General features: G+C 39.2%; 3 protein-coding genes across 8 annotated transcripts; all 3 read left to right on the top strand.

Annotated features, from left to right (window-relative positions):
• The first annotated feature begins 979 nt into the window (after positions 1-979).
• On the top strand, positions 980-2137 carry LOC116334035 (cytochrome c oxidase assembly factor 4 homolog, mitochondrial). 6 transcript variants are annotated; one of them, XM_031757337.2, is made up of 2 exons: positions 980-1117; positions 1755-2137. In XM_031757337.2, the coding sequence occupies exon 2, from the start codon at positions 1756-1758 to the stop codon at positions 1999-2001; it is 246 nt and encodes an 81-aa protein (XP_031613197.1). In that variant the 5' UTR covers positions 980-1117; position 1755; the 3' UTR covers positions 2002-2137. The 6 variants fall into 6 exon arrangements, with proteins under 6 accessions (XP_031613197.1, XP_031613194.1, XP_031613193.1 ...); XM_031757334.2 differs by having other exon boundaries at positions 990-1117; positions 1723-2137; XM_031757333.2 differs by having other exon boundaries at positions 990-1117; positions 1720-2137.
• Positions 2138-3878: 1741 nt separating this feature from the next.
• Positions 3879-16249, top strand: LOC116334024 (olfactory receptor 2AT4-like). The gene is made up of 2 exons (XM_031757320.2): positions 3879-5096; positions 15814-16249. The coding sequence occupies exons 1-2, from the start codon at positions 4570-4572 to the stop codon at positions 16247-16249; spliced, it is 963 nt and encodes a 320-aa protein (XP_031613180.2). The 5' UTR covers positions 3879-4569.
• A 3950-nt stretch (positions 16250-20199) lies between these two features.
• On the top strand, positions 20200-21358 carry LOC120442361 (olfactory receptor 2AT4-like). Its single transcript, XM_039618783.1, has one exon. It carries the CDS (start codon positions 20381-20383, stop codon positions 21356-21358), a length of 978 nt encoding a protein of 325 aa, XP_039474717.1. The 5' UTR covers positions 20200-20380.
• Positions 21359-21634: the final 276 nt, after the last annotated feature.

Here is a 21634-nt window from a genome sequence, read left to right as displayed (position 1 = left end):
TTATACTGTCATCAGCTTTAACATTTGACATGTTACCCGAGGCCTGTAGAGTCTGCAGTATAGCTCTCTCTTTTTCTTTTTTTTCAGTTTCTCTGACCTTGGAGTGAATTTGCTGGAACATCCACTCCTGGGAGGACTGGTAGCTGTGTTGAATGTTTTTACTTGAATAATCTCTGTCACTTTAAATGACTTTAAATCGTTTGGAAATGGCCTTATAACCCTTCCCACTTGCTTCTCTAAGATCATTGTTGGTTACTGCTCCTCTTTGGCATTATGTACATACCTGAACACTCTTACAAGAATGCTTTTACAAGCATGTCAACCAACAGGCTATAAACTGTTAGGCCTAAAACTTTCCATTTTGACAACACATATAGTTAGGGTTGGATCAAGTGACCCTGAACCCTCCCTTAGTTATGCTCCAATAGGCCAAGGCTGCTGAGGGCTTCCCATGATGCACTGAGTGTTTCTTATTCACTTGCCATTTTCCCTTGGGGTCTTCTATGTCTTTGAGACGTATCTCAACAATATACATTATCCCTCCAGCATTTGTCTTTTTTGTTACACTAATTGGCAACATCATAGCAAACAGGATGACCCAATTTGTGTTCTCTATCTCCTCCTAGACAAGTGGACTAATCTTGATGAAACTTTGCATAAACATTGCCTATGGCATTGCGAGCACCAACATCTATATGGCATGTTCAAATATTTTACACAAATGCAACAATTGTACATATCTCTACAGCTGACATTTCAACTAAACGCTGAATGGAATTTCAATTAGAAATTGATTAATGTATCAGTAACATTAATGTATCAATGTATCATTAATATGCATTTTAATTTTAAAAATTAAAATGCATATTAAAAACAGCCGATTTTTTTGCATTATCACTAGCTATTAGTATTAATATTGATTAGTGATAGAAACCAATGACGTGCAGCGGAACCAAAGTCACCAGCGACGGAAGTACTTTACGGATACACTTTCGTCCGTCACTCAAATGTTACCCCTGCAGCGTCCGTGCAGGTTGGTTGTGAAAAGCCTGAAGTTATGAAGATTACGACAATTAAAGTGCCTCGATAGAGACATTCACCGAGAGACAATTAAAAGGTAGCAACAAGGGGTAGTTTCTTTATCCTCACAGGTGTCATTCAGGAACACGAAACGACGGCACAGCTGTGTTGTAACATCAGTGTAGCTAAACGTCCAGGGTAGCCTGACACCGACAACGCTGCTTAACTAATTTAAAGTTGGAAGAGTTCAGTGTTATTTCACTCAGGTAAACATTACAAAAAAAAAGAGTTGTAATCAAAGTTTTGTATTTTGTATTTACTCCTGTTATCTTTCTTTCAAAGTTTGTTTGATGATCTGAAACGTGTGACAAGATGCAAACATACTTTTTCACAGCACTGTAAATATTGAATTGATATTTCACAACTCGGATCAAAGCACTGAATTCTGAAACAAAAAAGCATTTGTATAGGTTACAAAGGACCTTTAGAAAGGGCAGATGTATAAAAGTAACCACAATAGTTCATAAAAATGACAAATACTAACAATAAAACTAAATTATTACATGAAACTCCTAAGATACAGATCTCTGTTTACTGTCTTCAGCGGATCTCTCACAGTGCAGGTTTTAAGATGCCTACAGGCCTGAGCAGCAGCTCTTTTGTGTTCTCATTATTAATAACAGTCTGTATCCTTGTCAGCAGTGTGACTGAGTCAGCAAGTTGTATTCACACAGGATGGCGTCACCTCATGACCGCAGCCGGAAAGATGACGAGGATGACCCTGTTGAACAGATGATATCGCGCACTGGCTGCGCTGAGCTTCACTACGCCGTCCAGGAATGCATGGCTGAACATCAGGACTGGCGAGCGTGTCAAAGCCAAGTTCAGACGTTCAAAGACTGCATGATGAATTTCCAAAAGGCCCAGAAAGAACAGCTGAGGCAGCAGCAGCTGCCCTCCACCAAGTCTACGGCCAGCTGAATATGCAACATCCTACAAACACATACAGTACAGTGTTGTGTTTGGGACTTGACTGACAGCTTTAAATTGCAAAGACTGTACCTAATTTAATCATTAGTAATGAAAATAAAGCTCTAGCAGTTTCATAAAATCCCTACTTACAGTCTTAAGTGTGTGATTTAGAGCCTGACTGATAATTGGGATTTAAAAGGCAATATGAAATATCACTTAACTTCAGTTAGCTTGTGTTTAAGTGTGTATATATGTGTCTCTTGCCACAAACACATTTTTAGGGGAAAATCTGAAACTTTGGGATTTTTCATGACTTCAATCCAAAGCAATAAAACACCCCTGGAATCTTTAGTGTTTAGCTTTAGGTAGATAAAAAACTGTGCAAGCCACAGATATGAATAATGGTCTGTAAACTCTTTGAAATGAAAAAGCTTTGATATTTCCTCTATGAAACCACTGTCTAAGCATCACAAGCAAAACATTCATTCAAGCCATGCACAGTGCAGCGAGGAATGCCCAGACCTCTACATTCACACAGCAGAAACATTCAATTCAAGGCCATGGGTGTTAAAAAAAAGAGTTTATTAAGAGTTTTGTGGAGAGAAATTTGCCTCAAAGGTGTTACAAATGTCTACAGCATGATCCACAAGCATAAACTAAGATTTACAGATGTGTGCAGTAATTTGTGTGTAACTTTTGAGGATTCACAAATGCGTGCTGCAATCCATCAAACAAATACAAAAAATTTGAACACAAACTATTTTACAAATGTTCATCAAAGCCTGTAAAAAAAGTGGATCATTTATGCACAATTTATTAATTTCAGCTCCGCAAGTCTTTCAAAAATGCTACTGTGCATGTCCTACATGCAATGTGAGTTTTGAGACAAATTTCACACAAATCGTTGTAAACATGTGATCAACTGTGTACAGATCTGTGCACAGATCCACAAATGTAAGCTGTATTCATACAGTCCCTCTCAAAAGTTTAAGACCATTTAAAAAATACAGCTGATCAAAAGTTTAGGAACGCATGCCTTTAAAATGCCAAATCTGTGCAAAAATGTGGATTCATTGTCATTTTCTGTCAGGTAGTCACACTGTCATGATGTTCTGATGGCAAAGGCAAAAAAAAAAGTTCCCTTTTTGAACTTGGTTGGGTTGTTGAACTGCATAAGTAGGGTCTCTCACAGCGTGCCATCGCTACACGCAGTAAGACAGTCATTTGGAATTTCTTAAATGATCGTAAGGGTTATGGAACAAAAAACTCAAGTGGAAAACCAAAAATTTCACCAGCACTGAACGTTTGGTTTCCAACGTTACTGCCGTGACAAGCGGATCCCACCTGAGATGTTTTCTACGCATCACAGTGGAGGGGGCGCCATTATGGTCTGGGGTGCTTTTTCCTTCAGTGGTACAACAGAGTTTCAGGAGGTGCAGGGGCGTCAAACGATGAGGGCCCTCGTCTGTGTGGTAACGACTGGGCTTTTCAACAGGACAGCGCTACAGTACACAATGCCCGCAGGACAAGGGACCTCTTCCAGGAGCATAACATCACTCATTTGGACCATCCTGCTTGTTCCCCTGATCTAAATCCAATTGAGAACCTTTGGGGATGGATGGCAAGGGAGGTTTACAAAAATGAACAACAGTTCCAGACAACAGATGCCCTTCGTGCGGCCGTCTTCACCACTTGGAGAAATGTTCCCACTCACCTCATGGAAACGCTTGCATCAAGCACACCACAACTAGTTTTTGAAGTGATCAGCTACTGTGGAGTTACTCATTACTGAGTTCATGTTTGGACCTTTGATTTCTGGTTTTCTTTTTTTTTTTTTTTGGTGGTGGTGGTGGTGGTGGTGGGGGGTGTTCTTGTTGCATGTTGAAGCTCTACTTGGAACCTTGTTAAGATCCAACCATGCAAAATGTTTGTTTTTTTTTTTTCCATTTTTCAAGTACTCTTAAAGTTTTGATAGGGACTATATCTGGGCTTCCTCTGTATTCTCTCCATAGAGTTCTCTCTGTAGATAATCCATGCAGTCCATGCATCAGAAAAGAAGAGGTTGAATTACAAATGTGCTAAAAGCTTTAATGGGCCAGTAGAACTGTTGTTGAAAAAAAAAAAAGTGTAGGGAAAGCCACAGCCAGACACAGTTTTTTAAATGAGTCCTGTGAGATGCTTCAACTTAGAAAACATTAAAACATTAATTAGAATTAGTTTATTTTAAGGACAGGAAAAGTTTGATGATCAAAGTAAGCCACAATTCTGCTCTCTATGGATCAAATTAGTGCAAATAATTGGATATTGTTTAATGTTTTTCTCATTATATTGTAAGCATCACCTCATGAGATCAGTATAGGAAAACTGTATATATTTCGCTGTAAAGAGGTCAGACATGCAGCCACATGCTTGCAGCCTGTGCTGTCCAATCCTTTCAGAAAACATCAGGTGAGGTGCATTCACTCCATTTGCTACAAACTGCCATGTGAATTGTACCTGTATTTTAACACAACAATATGATTTTCTTTTCCTTAGACTAATAAGGTAGTCCTCAAACACAGGTGGTGGAGTTCAACTATGCCTTTTCAAAGGACTGTTTTAAACAGCTCTGCTATCATTCATCCTCCAGGTTTCTATATCATCGGATTTGAGACCTTTCCTTTCATCAGTGTCTACTTTATCTTCCTGGCGTTTGTTTATGGTGTAACAGTGCTGTTTAACATTTTGGTGATTTATGTGATTGCTTCTACTCGTCGTTTGCACACCCCAAAATTTTTGGCTGTTGTCAACCTTGCAGTTATTGATCTGTTTCTTAACACTTGTACCATTCCCAGCATGATAAAAATATTTCTCATCCAGGATAACTTCATTCCATTTAACTTATGTTTGCTACAGATGTATGTTTATTATGTGTTTGCATCTTTGGAGTCGTTTGCTCTTGCTATACTTGCCTATGACCGGTTAATTGCAATATGTTTCCCTCTGCGTCATAACTCCATCAACACTGTGAGGAGCATGTGTTGTATTATCAGTGTATCATGGATTTTTAATATGGGGAAAACAGCTTTTAATATAAGTATAATTACTCAACTATCTTTTTGCAGGTCTGTGAGAGTGTTCAGCTATTTCTGTGACTATGCACCTGTGTTTCGGCTTGCCTGTAATGATAACACAATGCAGTGGTTTGTATCTTCCATTTTCAGTATTTTGTTACTTTTCGTCCCCTTTACTTTCATTTTTCTGTCTTATGTCAGCATCCTGGTGACAGTGTTCAGGATGAAATCTGTGGACAGTCGGGTGAAAGCTTTGGCCACGTGTGCTGAGCATCTCATTCTTGTTGCTATATTTTACATTCCTCTTATTGTTATTTTCACAATTGGTTTTTTTCTGGGTGTTGTTAATCCAGATCAGCGAGTTCTGAGTCTGTCGCTGGCCTCATGCATCCCACCTTGTATCAATCCTATTGTATATTCTTTGAAAACCAAAGAAATCAAAACCGGAGCGCTGAAACTGTTCAGAAAAACTAAAGTTATTGCATAACATAACAATTAATTCTAATGGAATTAGAATTAATTAATGCTGGATGTCAGCCCAACCTTCACTATGATGAATTATAGGATCCTTAAGGACTTGGGCTGGCTGATCTCCTTTCGCTTTAAGTGACTTTGTATATTTATCGAACAGTTTTCTCTGGTGTCTGTGAATGCTCAAAGTCCTCCATAGCAAAGAGATATCTCAAAGATGTTGCATGTATTATCTTTCAAAATGCTAATTACAACTCTGCTAATCTGATGCTGTAGCTCATTTCCATTTGCTTCAAATATCTTCACGTCGTCTAGCAAAACAAATACAAAGGGAGTACATAACTCCAGTTATCCTGCTCAACATCACCTAACCAGAGTATATAATGTTTTCACCATTCAAGAAGAAGAGCGACAAAGTTTTTGATGTCTTTCCTCTTAAAGTCTTGAGTAGTTTACTGCATATTTTCAGAAGTTCTACTGAAACCTGAAAGAAATGGATCACAAATTCATCTCACCTGCTAATCTGTTAATTGTGTTTTCATATTATCTATTTTTTCATGTTTTATCTATTTTATTGCTTTTATTTGTTAGTTGTGTGCGTACTATACTGAGACCTTTTGTATTTAGAAAGTAAATAAATCTTTATTTCGGGCTAATTTAAAACTAATTCAATGAAATATGCTTAATATGAAATATGTGCTAATAACTTACACTATACTTACTCTATGTTTATAAGGTAATTATGAGCATTGGGATAAATCACTGAGCAACTTTTGGTGTGAATATTGAAATTTCAAAATTAGGATTATACCATCAGTACACTTTGAACTTAGAAAGTTTGTTTTCTCATGACCACTCAGGATTTCAAATCTTTTATTTCATTCAGCTTAACTAATTTTCCCACTAAGCTAAAGTTACTATCATGGTGTAACATGCCACATGTATATTTACTGGGTGATGATTTAAAAGAATTTCCTAGGTTCTTGTACTATGTTTGAAAAAATATTTTTATTTATTTATTTTTCAAATATATTTTTAGTATTACATCTAAAGTTGAAGTTTAGTAGTGTTTCTGCTTGATGGAAGTGATTAGAGCTGGACTATGTTAAAATTTCCCAATTCTTTTCATCTTTGGGCTGAAGGAAGGACAATACTCGGTGTATAAATGCTCAATCAACAATTATTTTATTCCATACAATTTAACACTTATGAGCACAAACCATCATGATGGGGAGAAATGCATGAAGAGGGTCACAGCAAATCTCAAAATGGTGGAGGGTTACTCAGCCTCTTATAGCCTCTACTGGCCCCCACCTAGTCGTAAAAGCCTAAACATTCACATTCTTTCTCTCACACGGCACCTAAGTTATGACCTCGGCTCCTTGTTTTTCTGCTCCCAACAAGGTGGTGGTATGGAATGTGGTCTGTCTCTTCTATTATCAGAACAACAAGGCCCTCTGCACCCAACATTCTCTTAATGATTCAGCAGTATGAAATGTCAAGAAACAGTGTAACACATTCACAGCAGATCATTGGTACAGGATAATACACACCCATCTAACAAATCTAATAATTGTCACATTCTTTTAACTCAGAAGTATAATGGAAACTAAACTACATACACATCACACAATCTAGACTAAGGGATATAATATGACCTACAGCAGTACCATAATTCAACTACTTTGATTACAGATATAAGGTAACATATGATAGCCTAATAATCTCACAACTATTTTCCGATTTTACCCTAAGACATTTACAGAAGCAGAAGCCTTAGTAGCTGTGCTTTTATTACACCATTATTCTTGAAAGTATTACATACTCTGTCAGGGGTCATAAACAAAGACTCATGCTGTATATAAAAAAAAAAGGTCATAACTTTTGTATACTCCTTAGATTTTGTTCAGTTTAAATGTTCTCAATGACCCTTTATCAGAGCAGCAACTGGCGATTGTTTTACAGGTTTTAATTTTTATTTGGAGGTGCAGATTTCCCCACACACACCAGGTTGAACTACACTGAGTAGTCATACTGATGATGAACTGTTTCTGTTTGAGAAAGTTGATGTTTGGTTTAACAGTTAATAAAATTGTAACCTGTGTTATGTGCTGATTTTTTTGTTTCCAAATATGTGCAGTCAGCAATTCGGAGTTAGCTACTTGCTAATTTTCATATAATGTTTAAGTGAGGTATTATTAAGCTTTGAAGTAAAATTAATAAAGGGTTTCAATTATACTTTACCTTGTATAGCTTCTTTATATCCATCCATCCATCCATCTTCATCCGCTTTATCTGAGGCCGGGTCATGGGGCAGCAGCCTAAGCAGAGAAGCCCAGACCTCCCTCTCCCCAGCCACCTCCTCCAGCTTATCCGGGGAATACCAAGGCGTTCCCAGGCCAGCCGAGAGATATAATCTCTCCAGCGTGTCCTGGGTCTGCCCAGGGCCTCCTCCCGGTGGGACATGCCCGAACACCTCACCCAGGAGGCGCCCAGGAGGCATCCTTGTCAGATGCCGAACCACCTCAACTGGCTCCTTTCGATGTGGAGGAGCAGCGGCTCTACTCTGAGCCCCTCCCGGATGGCCGAACTTCTCACCCTATCTCTAAGGAGAGGCCAGCCACCCTTCGGAGGAAGCTCATTTCTGCCGCTTGTATCCGCGATCTCGTTCTTTCGGTCACTACCCACAGCTCATGGCCATAGGTGAGGTAGGGGCGTAGATCATTTCGGTAAATTGAGAGCTTCGCTTTTACACTCAGCTCCCTCTTCACCACGATGGACCGGTGCAGCGTCCGCATCACTGCAGCCGCAGCACCAATCCGTCTGTCGATCTCCGACTCCTTCTCCCATCACTCGCGAACAAGACCCCGAGATACTTGAACTCCTCCACTTGGGGCAGGAACTCATCCCGACCGGAGTGGGCACTCCACCCTTTTCGGCTGAGAACCATGGCCTCAGATTTGGAGGTGCTGATCCTCATTCCCGCTGCTTCACACTCGGCTGCGAACCGCTCCAGTGCGAGCTGGAGGCCTTCACCTGATGAAGCCAACAGAACCACATCATCCGCAAAAAGCAGAGATGAGATTCTGAGGCCACCGAGTGAAAGCCCTCCGCCACTTGGCTGCGCCTAGAAATCCTGTCCATAAAATTATGAACAGAACCGGTGACAAAGGGCAGCCCTGGCGGAGCCCATCACCCACCGGGAACAAGTCCGACTTATTGCCGGCAATGTGAACCAAACTCTTGCAGCGGTTGTACAGGGATCGAATGGCCCGTAGCAATGGGCCAGACACCCCATACTCCATAACACCTCCCACAGGACACCCCGAGGACACGGTCGAATGCCTTCTCCAAGTCACACAAAACACATGTAGACTGGTTGGGCAAACTCCCATGCACCCTCAAGTATCCTTGAGAGGATAAAGAGCTGGTCCAGTGTTCCGCAACCAGGATGAAAACCGCATTGTTCCTCCTGTATCCGAGGTTCGACTAACGGACGAACTCTCCTTTCCAGCACCCTGGCATAGACTTTCCCAGGGAGGCTGAGGAGTGTGATCCCCCTGTAGTTGGAACACGAAGGATAACAGAATATTGGTAGTTGCCCGTTTTGGAGGGGGCTGAAAACTTCAGCTTCTTTATAATTCAATTCAATTCCTTATGCTTAAAAAAAAGTTGTTTTTTTTAAGTGAAGAGTTTATTATAAAGAAGTTAAACACTTTATATAGTTATAAGAAAAAAAGTTTAGTTGCCTTTATATATCTATCTATCTACAGGGTGGGCCATTTATATGGATACACCGTGATAAAATGGGAATGGTTGGTGATATTAAAGTCCTGTTTGTGGCACATTAGTATATGTGAGGGGCAAACTCCTCAAGATGGGTGGTGACCATGGTGGCCATTTAGAAGTCGGCCATCTTGGATACAACTTTTGTTTTTTCAATAGGAAGAGGGCCATGTGACACATCAAACTTATTGGTAATGTCACAAGAAAAACAATGGTGTGCTTGGTTTCAACGTAACATTATTCTTTCATGAGTTATTTACAAGTTTCTGACCACTTATAAAATGTGTTCAATGTGCTGCCAATTGTGTTGGATTGTCAATGCAACCCTCTTCTCCCACTCTTCACACACTGAGAGCAACACCGCAGGAGAAATGCCAGCACAGGCATCCAGTATCCGTAGTTTCAGGTGCTGCACATCTCGTATCTTCACACCATAGACAATTGCCTTCAGATGACCCAAAAGATAAAAGTCTAAGGGGGTCAGATCGGGAGACCTTGGGGGCCATTCATCCGGCCCACGACGACCAATCAACTTTCCAGGAAACTGTTCATCTAGGAATGCTCGGACCTGGCACCCATAATGTGGTGGTGCACCATCTTGTTGGAAAAACTCAGGAAATGTGCCAGCTTCAGTGCATAAAGAGGGAAACACATCATCATGTAGCAATTTCAAATATCCAGTGGCCTTGAGGTTTCCATTGATGAAGAATGGACCCACTATCGTTGTACCCCATATACCACACCAAACCATCACTTGTGTTGTTCCAACAGTCTTGGAGGGATCCATCCAATGTGGGTTAGTGTCAGACCAATAGCGGTGGTTTTCTTTGTTAACTTCACCATCCACACATAACAGTTTGCCTCATCACTGAACAAAATCTTCTGCGTGAACTGAGGGTCCTGTTCCAATTTTTGTTTTGCCCATTCTGCAAATTTTGTGCGCCGATCTGGGTCATCCTCGTTGAGATGCTGCAGTAGCTGGAGTTTGTAAGGGTGCCATTTGTGAGTAGCTAATATCTGCCGAAGGGATGTTTGACTAATGCCACTCTCTAGTGACATGCGGCGAGTGCTACGCTGTGGGCTCTTGCTGAATGAAGCTAGGACAGCCACTGATGTTTCTTCATTAGTGACAGTTTTCTTGCGTCCACATTTTGGCAAATCCAACACTGAACCAGTTTCACGAAACTTAGCAAGCAGTTTGCTAACTGTAGCATGGGAAATGGGTGGTCTCGTAGGGTGTCTTGCATTGAAATCTGCTGCAATGGCCCGGTTACTGCGTTCACCAGATATCAACACAATTTCGATCCGCTCCTCACGTGTTAACCTCTTGACATGTCAATGGCTGTGAACAAAGAGAAACTTGTAAATAACTCATGAAAGAATAAAGTTACGTTGAAACCAAGCACACCATTGTTTTCTTGTGACATTACCAATAAGTTTGATGTGTCACATGGCCCTCTTCCTATTGAAAAAACAAAGTTGTATCCAAGATGGCCGACTTCTAAATGGCCACCATGGTCACCACCATCTTGAGGAGTTTGCCCCTCACATATACTAATGTGCCACAAACAGGACGTTAATATCACCAACGATTCCCATTTTATCACGGTGTATCCATATAAATGGCCCACCCTGTATATATGGACAAACTTCTATTCTTCAAGCTTGGGTCCTGTACCAGAAGCCTGGAAACTTCAGGGTCCTTCTCATTACCTTCGCTGTTCTCAGGGCTGTACTCTTCTGCAAATTGATCTTAAAAGTAATTCCTCCATCTGCTTGAGCTACTTGACCAGTCTGAGGGTCACTGCCCTGAGTCTCCGATTACCAGTGGCTCCTCTCTCAACCTTTGGTATTTCTTAAGCTTCTTCTGTTCCTTCTTCCTTATTTTGCTATCACTCAGTATAGCTACATCTCTTACTACACCCATCTTCCTCTGTTTGTCCACAACTACTATGTCCGGTTGGTTAGCCATCACTAGTTTGTCCGTCTGTATCTGCAAGTCTCACAGGCTCTTAGCTCAGTCATTCTCAACCACCCTAGGGGGTGTTTCCCATTTTGTCCTTAGGACTTCCAGGCCATATTCGCAGATGTTACTGTATGCCAGCCACTTGGTTATGGTTTTCCATGTATGCCCTGCATGCTAGCATCTTGCACCTTGCTGTTATGTGCTGGATAGAGCATCTTTGCATAGCTTGCACTTGGAGTCTTGCCCGGTGTGGTATATCCCAGCATCTGTGGATTTTGTGCTTAGAGCTTGTTCCTGTGCTGCCATGATTAGTTTCTTTGTGCTGTTTTTCATTCCAGCTTTGTCCAGCTACTGGTAGGATTTCTTGATATCAGCCACTTCTTCTATCTGCTGGTAGTACTTGCCACACAGGGGCCTGTTCTTCCATGATGGTTCCTCTTCTTGCTCTACAGGTTTATGCTGCCTGAAGTATTCACTAAGCAAGTGATCAGTTGTGGCCATTTTCCTGATGTTCTCATGGATTATCCTGGATAGTGGTCCTGACATTCACTAGTCCTTGGTCTCCTTCCTTCCACTTAGTGTACAATCTCATCGTACTGGATTTGGGGCGAATCCCTCCATGGATGGTAAGGAGCTTCCTTATCAAGTTAGGGTCCAATTGATCTTGTACAGTTCCTGGCATTCCAGGATCCATGTGTGGCACTGAGTAATAGGCTTTCTTTTAGTCAATCCAGGTGGTGCATAGGTATGTCAGTCTGGTCTTACAGTCTCAAGCAACTGCTGTATCTACCAGTAGCTGTTGCTTTGCCTCTCTGTTGTTTCTACCAATTCTTTTCTGGGCCCTGCTCATATGCCTGTTCATCTTAGCCGCTATGATGCCTGACAGGAGCTTCCGTGCTGTGCTGAGACAGGTTATTGGCCGGTAGCTGGATGGGACCGGTCCCTTCTGGGGATCCCTGGGAATCAGGACTGTCCAGATGTCCGGCATCTTAGCCAGTAGGCATGAATCATGTCAGAGTTTGGTGCTGTCAAAATCTTCATGCTTTTGAGACCCTTTCTTGGATGTTTTGTCTCACATTGTCACTGGAGCCTGTTCACGTTGTTTGCTCCATCTTGAACCTTGCTGATGCTGTTCTCAAAGGACTGTCCATAATACATGATCACTGTGCATGATAAGTGCCTATCTTCCTGATGTACTTATGTGTATTTGTTGTTTCATCCTGTATAGTGGTTCTGACTGTCACTAGTCCTCAGTGTTCTTCCTTCCTTAGGGTACAGTCTCACGGTGCTAGACTTGGGGTGAAACCCTCCTTGTATGCTAAAGAGCTTTCTTATCATGTCATTGATGGCTGTTATCTCCTCCTTTGGCGAGCTTGTTCGTCAGGGCTTTGATGTAGATTGCCCAGATCTTGTTCTTCCCATTCAACTGACTTAATGTGGGTAAGCAGGTATTTGGTGTTATTTATAGCTATCCTCAAAATCTGCAATGTTGGTATTGTAGTCCCTTCAGTTCTCACTACCTTCTTTCTTTTAGTTGCCATTCGACTAGAGAAGTCATTCTTCTACAGTCATCGTTGTAGTAATCTGTCAAAAACTTGTTTAAAATAACCAACCAAACAAAAAAAAAGTAATTTATTTGTCAAATAACAAACTGAAACAGCAAAGGAATCCTTATTTATACACAATAACACACAAAAAAAATAACATTTTGTCTGGCCTCTTTCGGCCTTGCACTCTTGCTGGTGTTATTGAGTTCCAAATAGTTTCCATTGATGAAAATTATTTTTAAATCTGCTAAATTCCAAATGTGTTCAATAGGCCACTCCATCAGTTCTAGTCATTCAAATTCATTTTTCTTGGTCAAATAGTCTCTGCACAGCTTTGAAGTGGTCTTGGAGTCTTTTTTGCTATATGAACCCACAGCCAGTCTATTTGAGACTAGAAGGGATACAATGATGCACCAAGATGTTATGGTAGACCTTGTTCATGACACCATTAAGTTTTGGTGATTTGCCAGTGCCATTTCCACAAATGAAACCTAAAGAATCTCAATTGTGTTTCATTGCTGGTGCAATGCACCTAACGTCAAAGCTTTTCTACACACAAAAACACAACAATGCTGATGAAAGTGTTCAAACTTGGAATCATCCATTCAGAGTCCACTCTGCAGTCCAGTATTTGTGCTGCCTGGAGGTGTTTCTTTATTTATGTTTTTTCAAGAACCAAACCAGACCAAAAAGCAATGAAATGTTCTCTGTATCACACCCTGACCCACTCCCACAACAAGCCCAACTTAAAAAAACAACAAAAAAAACCAATTTCAATTAGTGCTATAATCTTTTTTTTTTTGTTCATACATTTGCCACATTTGAGACTGCACCAGGAAGATGCAGGAATATGAAATATATTTACATCAAGCAAAAAATGTCATTCAGGTTATATTATATTAAAAAATGTTAACAGCTTTTATCATGTAATTTTAAACTTATAAAAACAATGATGAAAGCTTTAGTCTTTTTAAATCTTAAGCAGTGTTTACACAGCAACTAACAACCACTATTTGGAGCATCATGGAAACAGAAGCAGAAACATTTATTGACTGATTTTATTGATTTATGATCATGAAGAGCATAATCTTCATTTTAAAGGTGAGGAAAGGATGTTGAAAGAGAGAAAGACGGGATATGGAATTAAGGTGTTTAGTGAAGTTGGAAGAAATGAAGATAGAGAAGTGATGAGGAAATTTGGAGAGATTTGGGGATGGAGGAAAGAGAAGAAAGGGATGGGGAGAGATGGGGGAGAGGGAAGATGGAGAAAGGAGAATGGACAGAAAGAGGTAAAGGTAGATGGGTGACGGTAGAAAAGATTAAGAACAAGGTGGAAACTATCGCTCAGCCTGAGCTTAAGGCTATCAGTAAATTTTCATAGGAGACAGAAAATTCTCTGCTGTCGTGTCATTGTATAGTACATCATCTGCACTGCATAGAATCTGAGAGATACCACTCACACAGTCAAAATCTGTGGGAACCCACTCTACATCAAGGATGGTAAATACAGTTATTCCAGTTTGTTCAATACATACCATTTTTCAATGCAAAAACCTGTTAACTGCACTATTACACTATTAAAATTGTATACATAAGTATCTATAGAAATGTCAATATGACTTTTCTCCAATATTTATCTAATAATGTCATTTTATTTTATTCTATTCTGCAACTAATTCGTTTTTATTACTAGTGGTATCTATGAGACACCAAATGAAGAACACAGTGACAATAAAGCCTTGTCTTATCTTGCTCATGTTATGCACTCGACTTTCGCAAAGAGTTGTGGTGGTCAGCAGGCTGTGTGTAGTTCCAAGCACAGTGCTTGGAGGTCAAGAAGTTGGCTTCTTGATGCAAAGACAGACTACTAATCCAACACAACTGTTGTGTTCAAGAAAAGAAACACATATGTTCCATAACACAGTAAAGTTGTGTCATCACTGCAAAACTGTCAGAAGTTTAGTTGTAAAACCTTCCCTGGCTTTAATACCACAACTATATTATTTTCCATGTGTGTGAGCTAAATTATCTCAACACTTTTCCACAAGATTGTTTTGGTCAGACACAGTTTTTAAATGAGTCCTGTGAGATGCTTCAACTCTGAAAGTATTAAAAAACATTCATTAGAATTCGTTTTGACTGCTCTCCATGGATCCAATTAGTGCAAATAATTGGATATTGTTTAATGTTTTTCTCATTATATTGTAAGCATCACCTCATGAGATCAGTATAGGAAAACTGTATTTATTTTGCTGTAAAGAAGTCAGACATGCAGCCACATGCTTGCAGCCTGTGCTGTCCAATCCTTTCAGAAAACATCAGGTGAGCTGCATTCACTCCTTTTGCCACATGCATGACTTCAAATGTGCTCATTAAAATGCCATGTGAATTGTAATGCCTCTGTAACAATATGATTTTCTTTTCCTTAGACTAATAAGGTAGTCCTCAAACACAGGTGGTGGAGTTCAACTATGATTTTTCAAAGGACTGTTTTAAACAACTCTGCTATCATTCATCCTCCAGGTTTCTATATCATCGGATTTGAGACCTTTCCTTTCATCAGTGTCTACTTTATCTTCCTGGCGTTTGTTTATGGTGTAACAGTGCTGTTTAACATTTTGGTGATTTATGTGATTGCTTCTACTCGTCGTTTGCACACTCCAAAATTTTTGGCTGTTGTCAACCTTGCAGTTATTGATCTGTTTCTTAACACTTGTACCATTCCCAGCATGATAAAAATATTTCTCATTAAGAACAACTTCATTCCATTTAACTTATGTTTGCTACAGATGTATGTTTATTATGTGTTTGCATCTTTGGAGTCGTTTGCTCTTGCTATACTTGCCTATGACCGGTTAATTGCAATATGTTTCCCTCTGCGTCATAACTCCATCAACACTGTGAGAAGCATGTGTTGTATTGTCAGTGTAACATGGTTTCTTGTTATGGGAGTAATTGCATTTACAACGGGTATAATGACTCGACTCTCTTTTTGCAGGTCTGTGAGAGTGTTCAGCTATTTCTGTGACTATGCACCTGTGTTTCGGCTTGCCTGTAATGATAACACAATGCAATGGTTTGCAGCTTCCTTTCTAAGTGTTTTGTTACTTTTCGTCCCTTTTACTTTCATTTTTCTGTCTTATGTCAGCATCCTGGTGACAGTGTTCAGGATGAAATCTGTGGACAGTCGGGTGAAAGCTTTGGCCACGTGTGCTGAGCATCTCATTCTTGTTGCTATATTTTACATTCCTCTTACTGTCATTTTCACAATTGGTTTTTTTCTGGGTGTTGTTAATCCAGATCAGCGAGTTCTGAGTCTGTCGCTGGCCTCATGCATCCCACCTTGTATCAATCCTATTGTATATTCTTTGAAAACCAAAGAAATCAAAACCGGAACACTGAAACTGTTCAGAAAAACTAAAGTTAATGCATAACATAATAAATAGACTGAAATTGTTTGAAATGTCAAACTGATTTCACATCATGGGGCACATACAGCCCACTTTGTTCTTAAATGGGCTAGATGAGTGAAACTCTCCTTTATTTCAGTGTAAAAAGTTTTAAATACAAGAAAACAAGGTGGTATTTTAGCTGCATGTCTTGGTTTTCTACATGTGTAGAGTTAAAGAAAAGGTTCTGGTACCTTATTGCCCAGACTGTCATGTCTTTATAAAACAAAGGTTATCTATAGGCGGTGAAAAACGGGAACTTTTCTGTCATTTAATCATTTATCTATTACTTAATTCTTCTGGTTTACCATGATTGGTAATAGGGGAGGGTTTTTATTGGAAAAGCTGTCAATCATATGAAAATAAACTTTTTCCTTCCTTCACATTTTCTAGCCTGGCTGGATTATGCTGTTTTGTGCCCCCATGCCTTATGTTTGAAACCTTTAGTTTAGAGAATCAGTGTCAAGAAGGCTGACAACAGGGTAATGTGCTGTAAACCTGAGTCTATAATGTTCACATCATTCAAGAAGAGGAGCGACAAAGTTTGTGATGTCTTTACTCTTAAACTACTTAAACTACTACTTAAGAAATTCATCTCTCTCACTATTCTGTTAATTGTGTTTTCATATTATTCATTTGGTGGCTTGTGTGATTTTTTTTTCATAATACTTACACCATGTTTATGAGGTAATAAGTAGCATTGTGATAAATTATTGAACTTTTAATTTGAATATTGAAGTTTTAAAATTTGGATTAACTGGAAAAAAATTTTATGAACCAATCAGGATTTCACATCTGTTATTTCAATAAGGAGAGCTTGTTAGAAGGAAATTTACACATAAGCTTCATTTCATTTAACTAGACTAATTTTGTGACTAAACTAAACTAACTGTCACATCATAAGTAACACTCCATATGTATACAATGGTTAAAATAAGTATTGAACATGTCACTATTTTCTAAATATATTTATAAAGGTGTTATTGACATGACATTCTCAGCAGATGTCGGTAAAAACCCATCCAGTCCACACATGCAAATTAATCAAACCACAGATGTCCATAAAATATGTGTAATTAGTTAGAAATGACACAGTACTGAACACATGAAGAATGGGAGGTGCAAAAAAACATGACACCAGTTGTAATCTATCAGTGATTTGTAAGCAATCCTGCCACTTTGTGCAAATTAATGTCAGCTGGTTCAGTCCCAACTGATGCTACACAAGAAACATCTCATCATGGGTAAAACCAAAGAGTCCTTGACCCTTGGAACCTTATTGCGCCAAAAGATACAGATGGCACTGGCTACAAAAGAATTTCTAAACTACTGAAGGTTCCAGTGACCATTGTTGGAGCCATAATCCGGAAGTGGAAAGAACATAATTTCTCCATAAACCAGCCACGACCAAGTGCTCGCCGCAAGATTTCACACAGAGGTGTGAAAAGAATCAGCAGGTACAATTGTGTCAAAGAAAACAATGGCCTATATGCACGCTCATGACACAAGATTCCATTACTAAAGAAAAAGCATGTTGCAGGTGCGTTTTCAGTTTGCTGAACAACATTTGGACAAGCCTGTAAAAGAATGGGAGGATATAGTCTGGTCAGATTAAACAAAAATTGAACTCTTTGGATGCCATAATAAACACTATGTTTGGTGGTGAAAAGGCACCACATATCACCCCCAAAACACCATACTAATGGTGAAGTTTGAAGGTGAAATTTGGAGGTGGGAAAATCATGGTGTTGGGCTGTGGCACTGGAACACCACATATTACTGAAGGAAGGATGAATGGAAAAATGTAACGAGACATTCTTTATAAAAATCTGCTGCCTTCTGTCAGGATGATTAAGATGAAACAAAAGTGGAAGCATCAGCAAGACAATGAACCTAAACAGACAGCCAGGGGACCTCTCTGTTGGTTTTAGAGAAAGAAAACAAAGCTGCTAGAATGGCCAAGCCAGTCACCTGACCTGAATTCAACTGAAAATCTATGGAGAGAACTAAAGGCCAGAGTTCTTAGGAGGGAACCTTCAGGATTATTTGAAGACTGTTTGTGTAGAAGAATGGGCCAAAATCACACCTGAGCAATGCATGGGACTAGTTTCTCCATACAGAAGGCGTTTAAAAGCTGTCATTGTCCACAAAGGCTTCTGTATGACGTATTAAAGAAATTTCAGTTAGCGTGTTCAGTACATTTTCCCTTTTTTATTATTCATTATTACATATAATTTAAGGACATCTATGGTTTTTATTGCTTTGCATGTGTGGATTGGATGAGTTGTTACTGACATCTGCTGAGAATTTCATGTCAACAGCACCTTTAGCAATATATTTACTTGGAAAATTGTTGATGTATATATATTTCGCCAATCTCCAAGCTTTTCTGGGTTCTGGAATATTTATATATTCAGAGAGCACTTGGCTGTTTTTATTTGCCAAACAATCTGCACAATTAAAGTTTGGTTTAATTTTTAATAAAATTGTGACCTGCATTTTAATTGCGTGCCTTGTTTTTAAATATGAGTAGTAAGCAAATTTGAGTTATATTTACTTCATGTCCTATTTAAGTGAAGTATTATTCAGTTTTGATGTTAAATGAACAACAGCTCTGAGTTGGGTGAAGGTGGAGGAGGTGGTTGAAGAGCCCAGGTCGAAGAGGAGCTTGTTGATGAAAAAAGATTACATTTCGTGAGTAAATCAGTGTGTTTGGTCAGAAGGCTGAGTGTACGGTGCTTTAATGCTAAAGGCACTGGAAATATTGGCTGCAGAGACCCCATGAGTTCTTTTAACTTTGGCCAGACCTGGCAGTTGAACAGGCCACAAGGGGTGTAGCTTTACATAGTTCTTCTTTTCACATGTTTTAAAAAAAGACTAATAAACTGCATTTCTTTCAGCATCCCATTTGGACATGTATTTTTTACACTTCACTCAGTGATTCATTTGGGCAGGATACAAACCAAGCTGGTCTCCACTGGCTTGTATCCTGCTCCACTGGAGTATGAATGTGTGTGAATGTTAGATAGAAAACACTTACATAGGAAAAGAACAGAAAAAAATGCTTGTCTGAATCGGTGAATGAGACAACTTGTATAAAATCGCTCTGAGTGCTCAGTTAGAGTAGAAAGAACCAGCATAAGAACCATTTACCAAGTTTATAAAAAGAAAATTCAAATTTCATTCCACATGTTCCTCATTTAGCACTCCTAAAGATTCAATACATACAGACTTCTATGATTTTATCATCTCTAGTACAGTACTGAACCCTGTTACTAGTATTAGCATTTTCCATCGAATTATGTCTTAATTACTTAGAAAAACTGCTTCCCTGTGGACTTATTCATAGTGCTATTTCTCATAGAGCGACATCACATATATAATATTATACTATAGTATATAATAAAATATTACATACATATATAAACACAGGATAGTGCAAGAGCCTCCTTAACATCAGTTTTCATTCAATATATTCAGACTTTCATTCTACATATACGTATATTATATTCCTTGACAAACAACTGTCTAAAAAAAAGAGGAGAAAAGCAACAAACAGTTTGTCCATTTTGTAAAACTCTGACATTTGTTATATACACAAGGTTATTTGGACTAATGTTAAGAAACTTTCCTTGGCTTTTTTGTCAAAGAAACATTGTTTCCCATGTTTACAACCTCAATAATATTTCAGCAACTCCCCAACTTGATCAGAAACATTTTAAAATGAGTCCTGTGAGACGCTTCAACTTAGAAAACATTAAAACATTAATTAGAATGAGTTTGTTTTGAGGAAAAGAAAAGTTGGTGATCAAAGTAAGCCACAGTTCTCTCTCTATGGATCAAATTAGTGCAAATAATTGGGTACAGTTGTAAGCATCACCTCATGAGATCTGTGTAGAAATACTGTATATATTTCGCTGTAAAGAGGTCAGACATGCAGCCACATGCTTGCAGCCTGTGCTGTCCAATCCTTTCAGAAAACATCAGGTGAGGATCATTCACTCCATTTGCTATAAATTGCCATGTGAATTGTACCTGTATTGTAACACAACAAAATGATTTTCTTTTCCTTAGACTAATAAGGTAGTCCTCAAACACAGGTGGTGGAGTTCAACTATGATTTTTCAAAGGACTGTTTTAAACAGCTCTGCTATCATTCATCCTCCAGGTTTCTATATCATCGGATTTGAGACCTTTCCTTTCATCAGTGTCTACTTTATCTTCCTGGCGTTTGTTTATGGTGTAACAGTGCTGTTTAACATTTTGGTGATTTATGTGATTGCTTCTACTCGTTGTTTGCACACTCCAAAATTTTTGGCTGTTGTCAACCTTGCAGTTATTGATCTGTTTCTTAACACTTGTACCATTCCCAGCATGATAAAAATATTTCTCATCCAGGATAACTTCATTCCATTTAACTTATGTTTGCTACAGATGTATGTTTATTATGTGTTTGCATCTTTGGAGTCGTTTGCTCTTGCCATACTTGCCTATGACCGGTTAATTGCAATATGTTTCCCTCTGCGTCATAACTCCATCAACACTGTGAGGAGCATGTGTTGTATTGTCAGCGTATCGTGGATTGTTAATATGGGAATAACAGCTTTTGCAACAGGTATAATGACTCGACTCTCTTTTTGCAGGTCTGTGAGAGTGTTCAGCTATTTCTGTGACTACGCACCTGTGTTTCGGCTTGCCTGTAATGATAACACAATGCAGTGGTTTGCAGCTACGATTTTCAGTATTTTGTTACTTTTTGTCCCCTTTACGTTTGTTTTTCTGTCTTATGTCAGCATCCTGGTGACAGTGTTCAGGATGAAATCTGTGGACAGTCGGGTGAAAGCTTTGGCCACGTGTGCTGAGCATCTCATTCTTGTTGCTATATTTTACATTCCTCTTATTGTTATTTTCACAGTTGGGTTTTTTCTGGGTGTTGTTCTGTTCTGGGTGATCTGGATAGATCAGCGAGTTCTGAGTCTGTCGCTGGCCTCATGCATCCCACCTTGTATCAATCCTATTGTATATTCTTTGAAAACCAAAGAAATCAAAACCGGAGCACTGACACTATTCAGAAAAACTAAAGTTATTGCATAACATAACAATTAAGTCTAAATCAGTCTTTGTAGAGCTAGGAAAACAGAGAAGCAAATAATGAATGATGACCAAAAGACAGGGTGCCAAGCAACAGGTCTGCTGTTGCTGGATATTAGCTCTGCCTTCACTTTAGTAGATTATAGGATTCTGCAATGTTGGTCTGCTGTCAAGTCCTTTTTCCTGTGAGTCTTCAAAATCCTCCATAACAGCAATATGTCTCAAACATGTGGTTTGTTTTCTTCTGCAGGAAACATGTTACAGATGTATAAGATATAA

The sequence above is a fragment of the Oreochromis aureus genome, linkage group 10 (genome assembly GCF_013358895.1).
Source record: "Oreochromis aureus strain Israel breed Guangdong linkage group 10, ZZ_aureus, whole genome shotgun sequence".
Lineage (NCBI taxonomy): Eukaryota > Metazoa > Chordata > Actinopteri > Cichliformes > Cichlidae > Oreochromis > Oreochromis aureus.
This window is presented reverse-complemented; position numbering and strand designations above follow the sequence as displayed.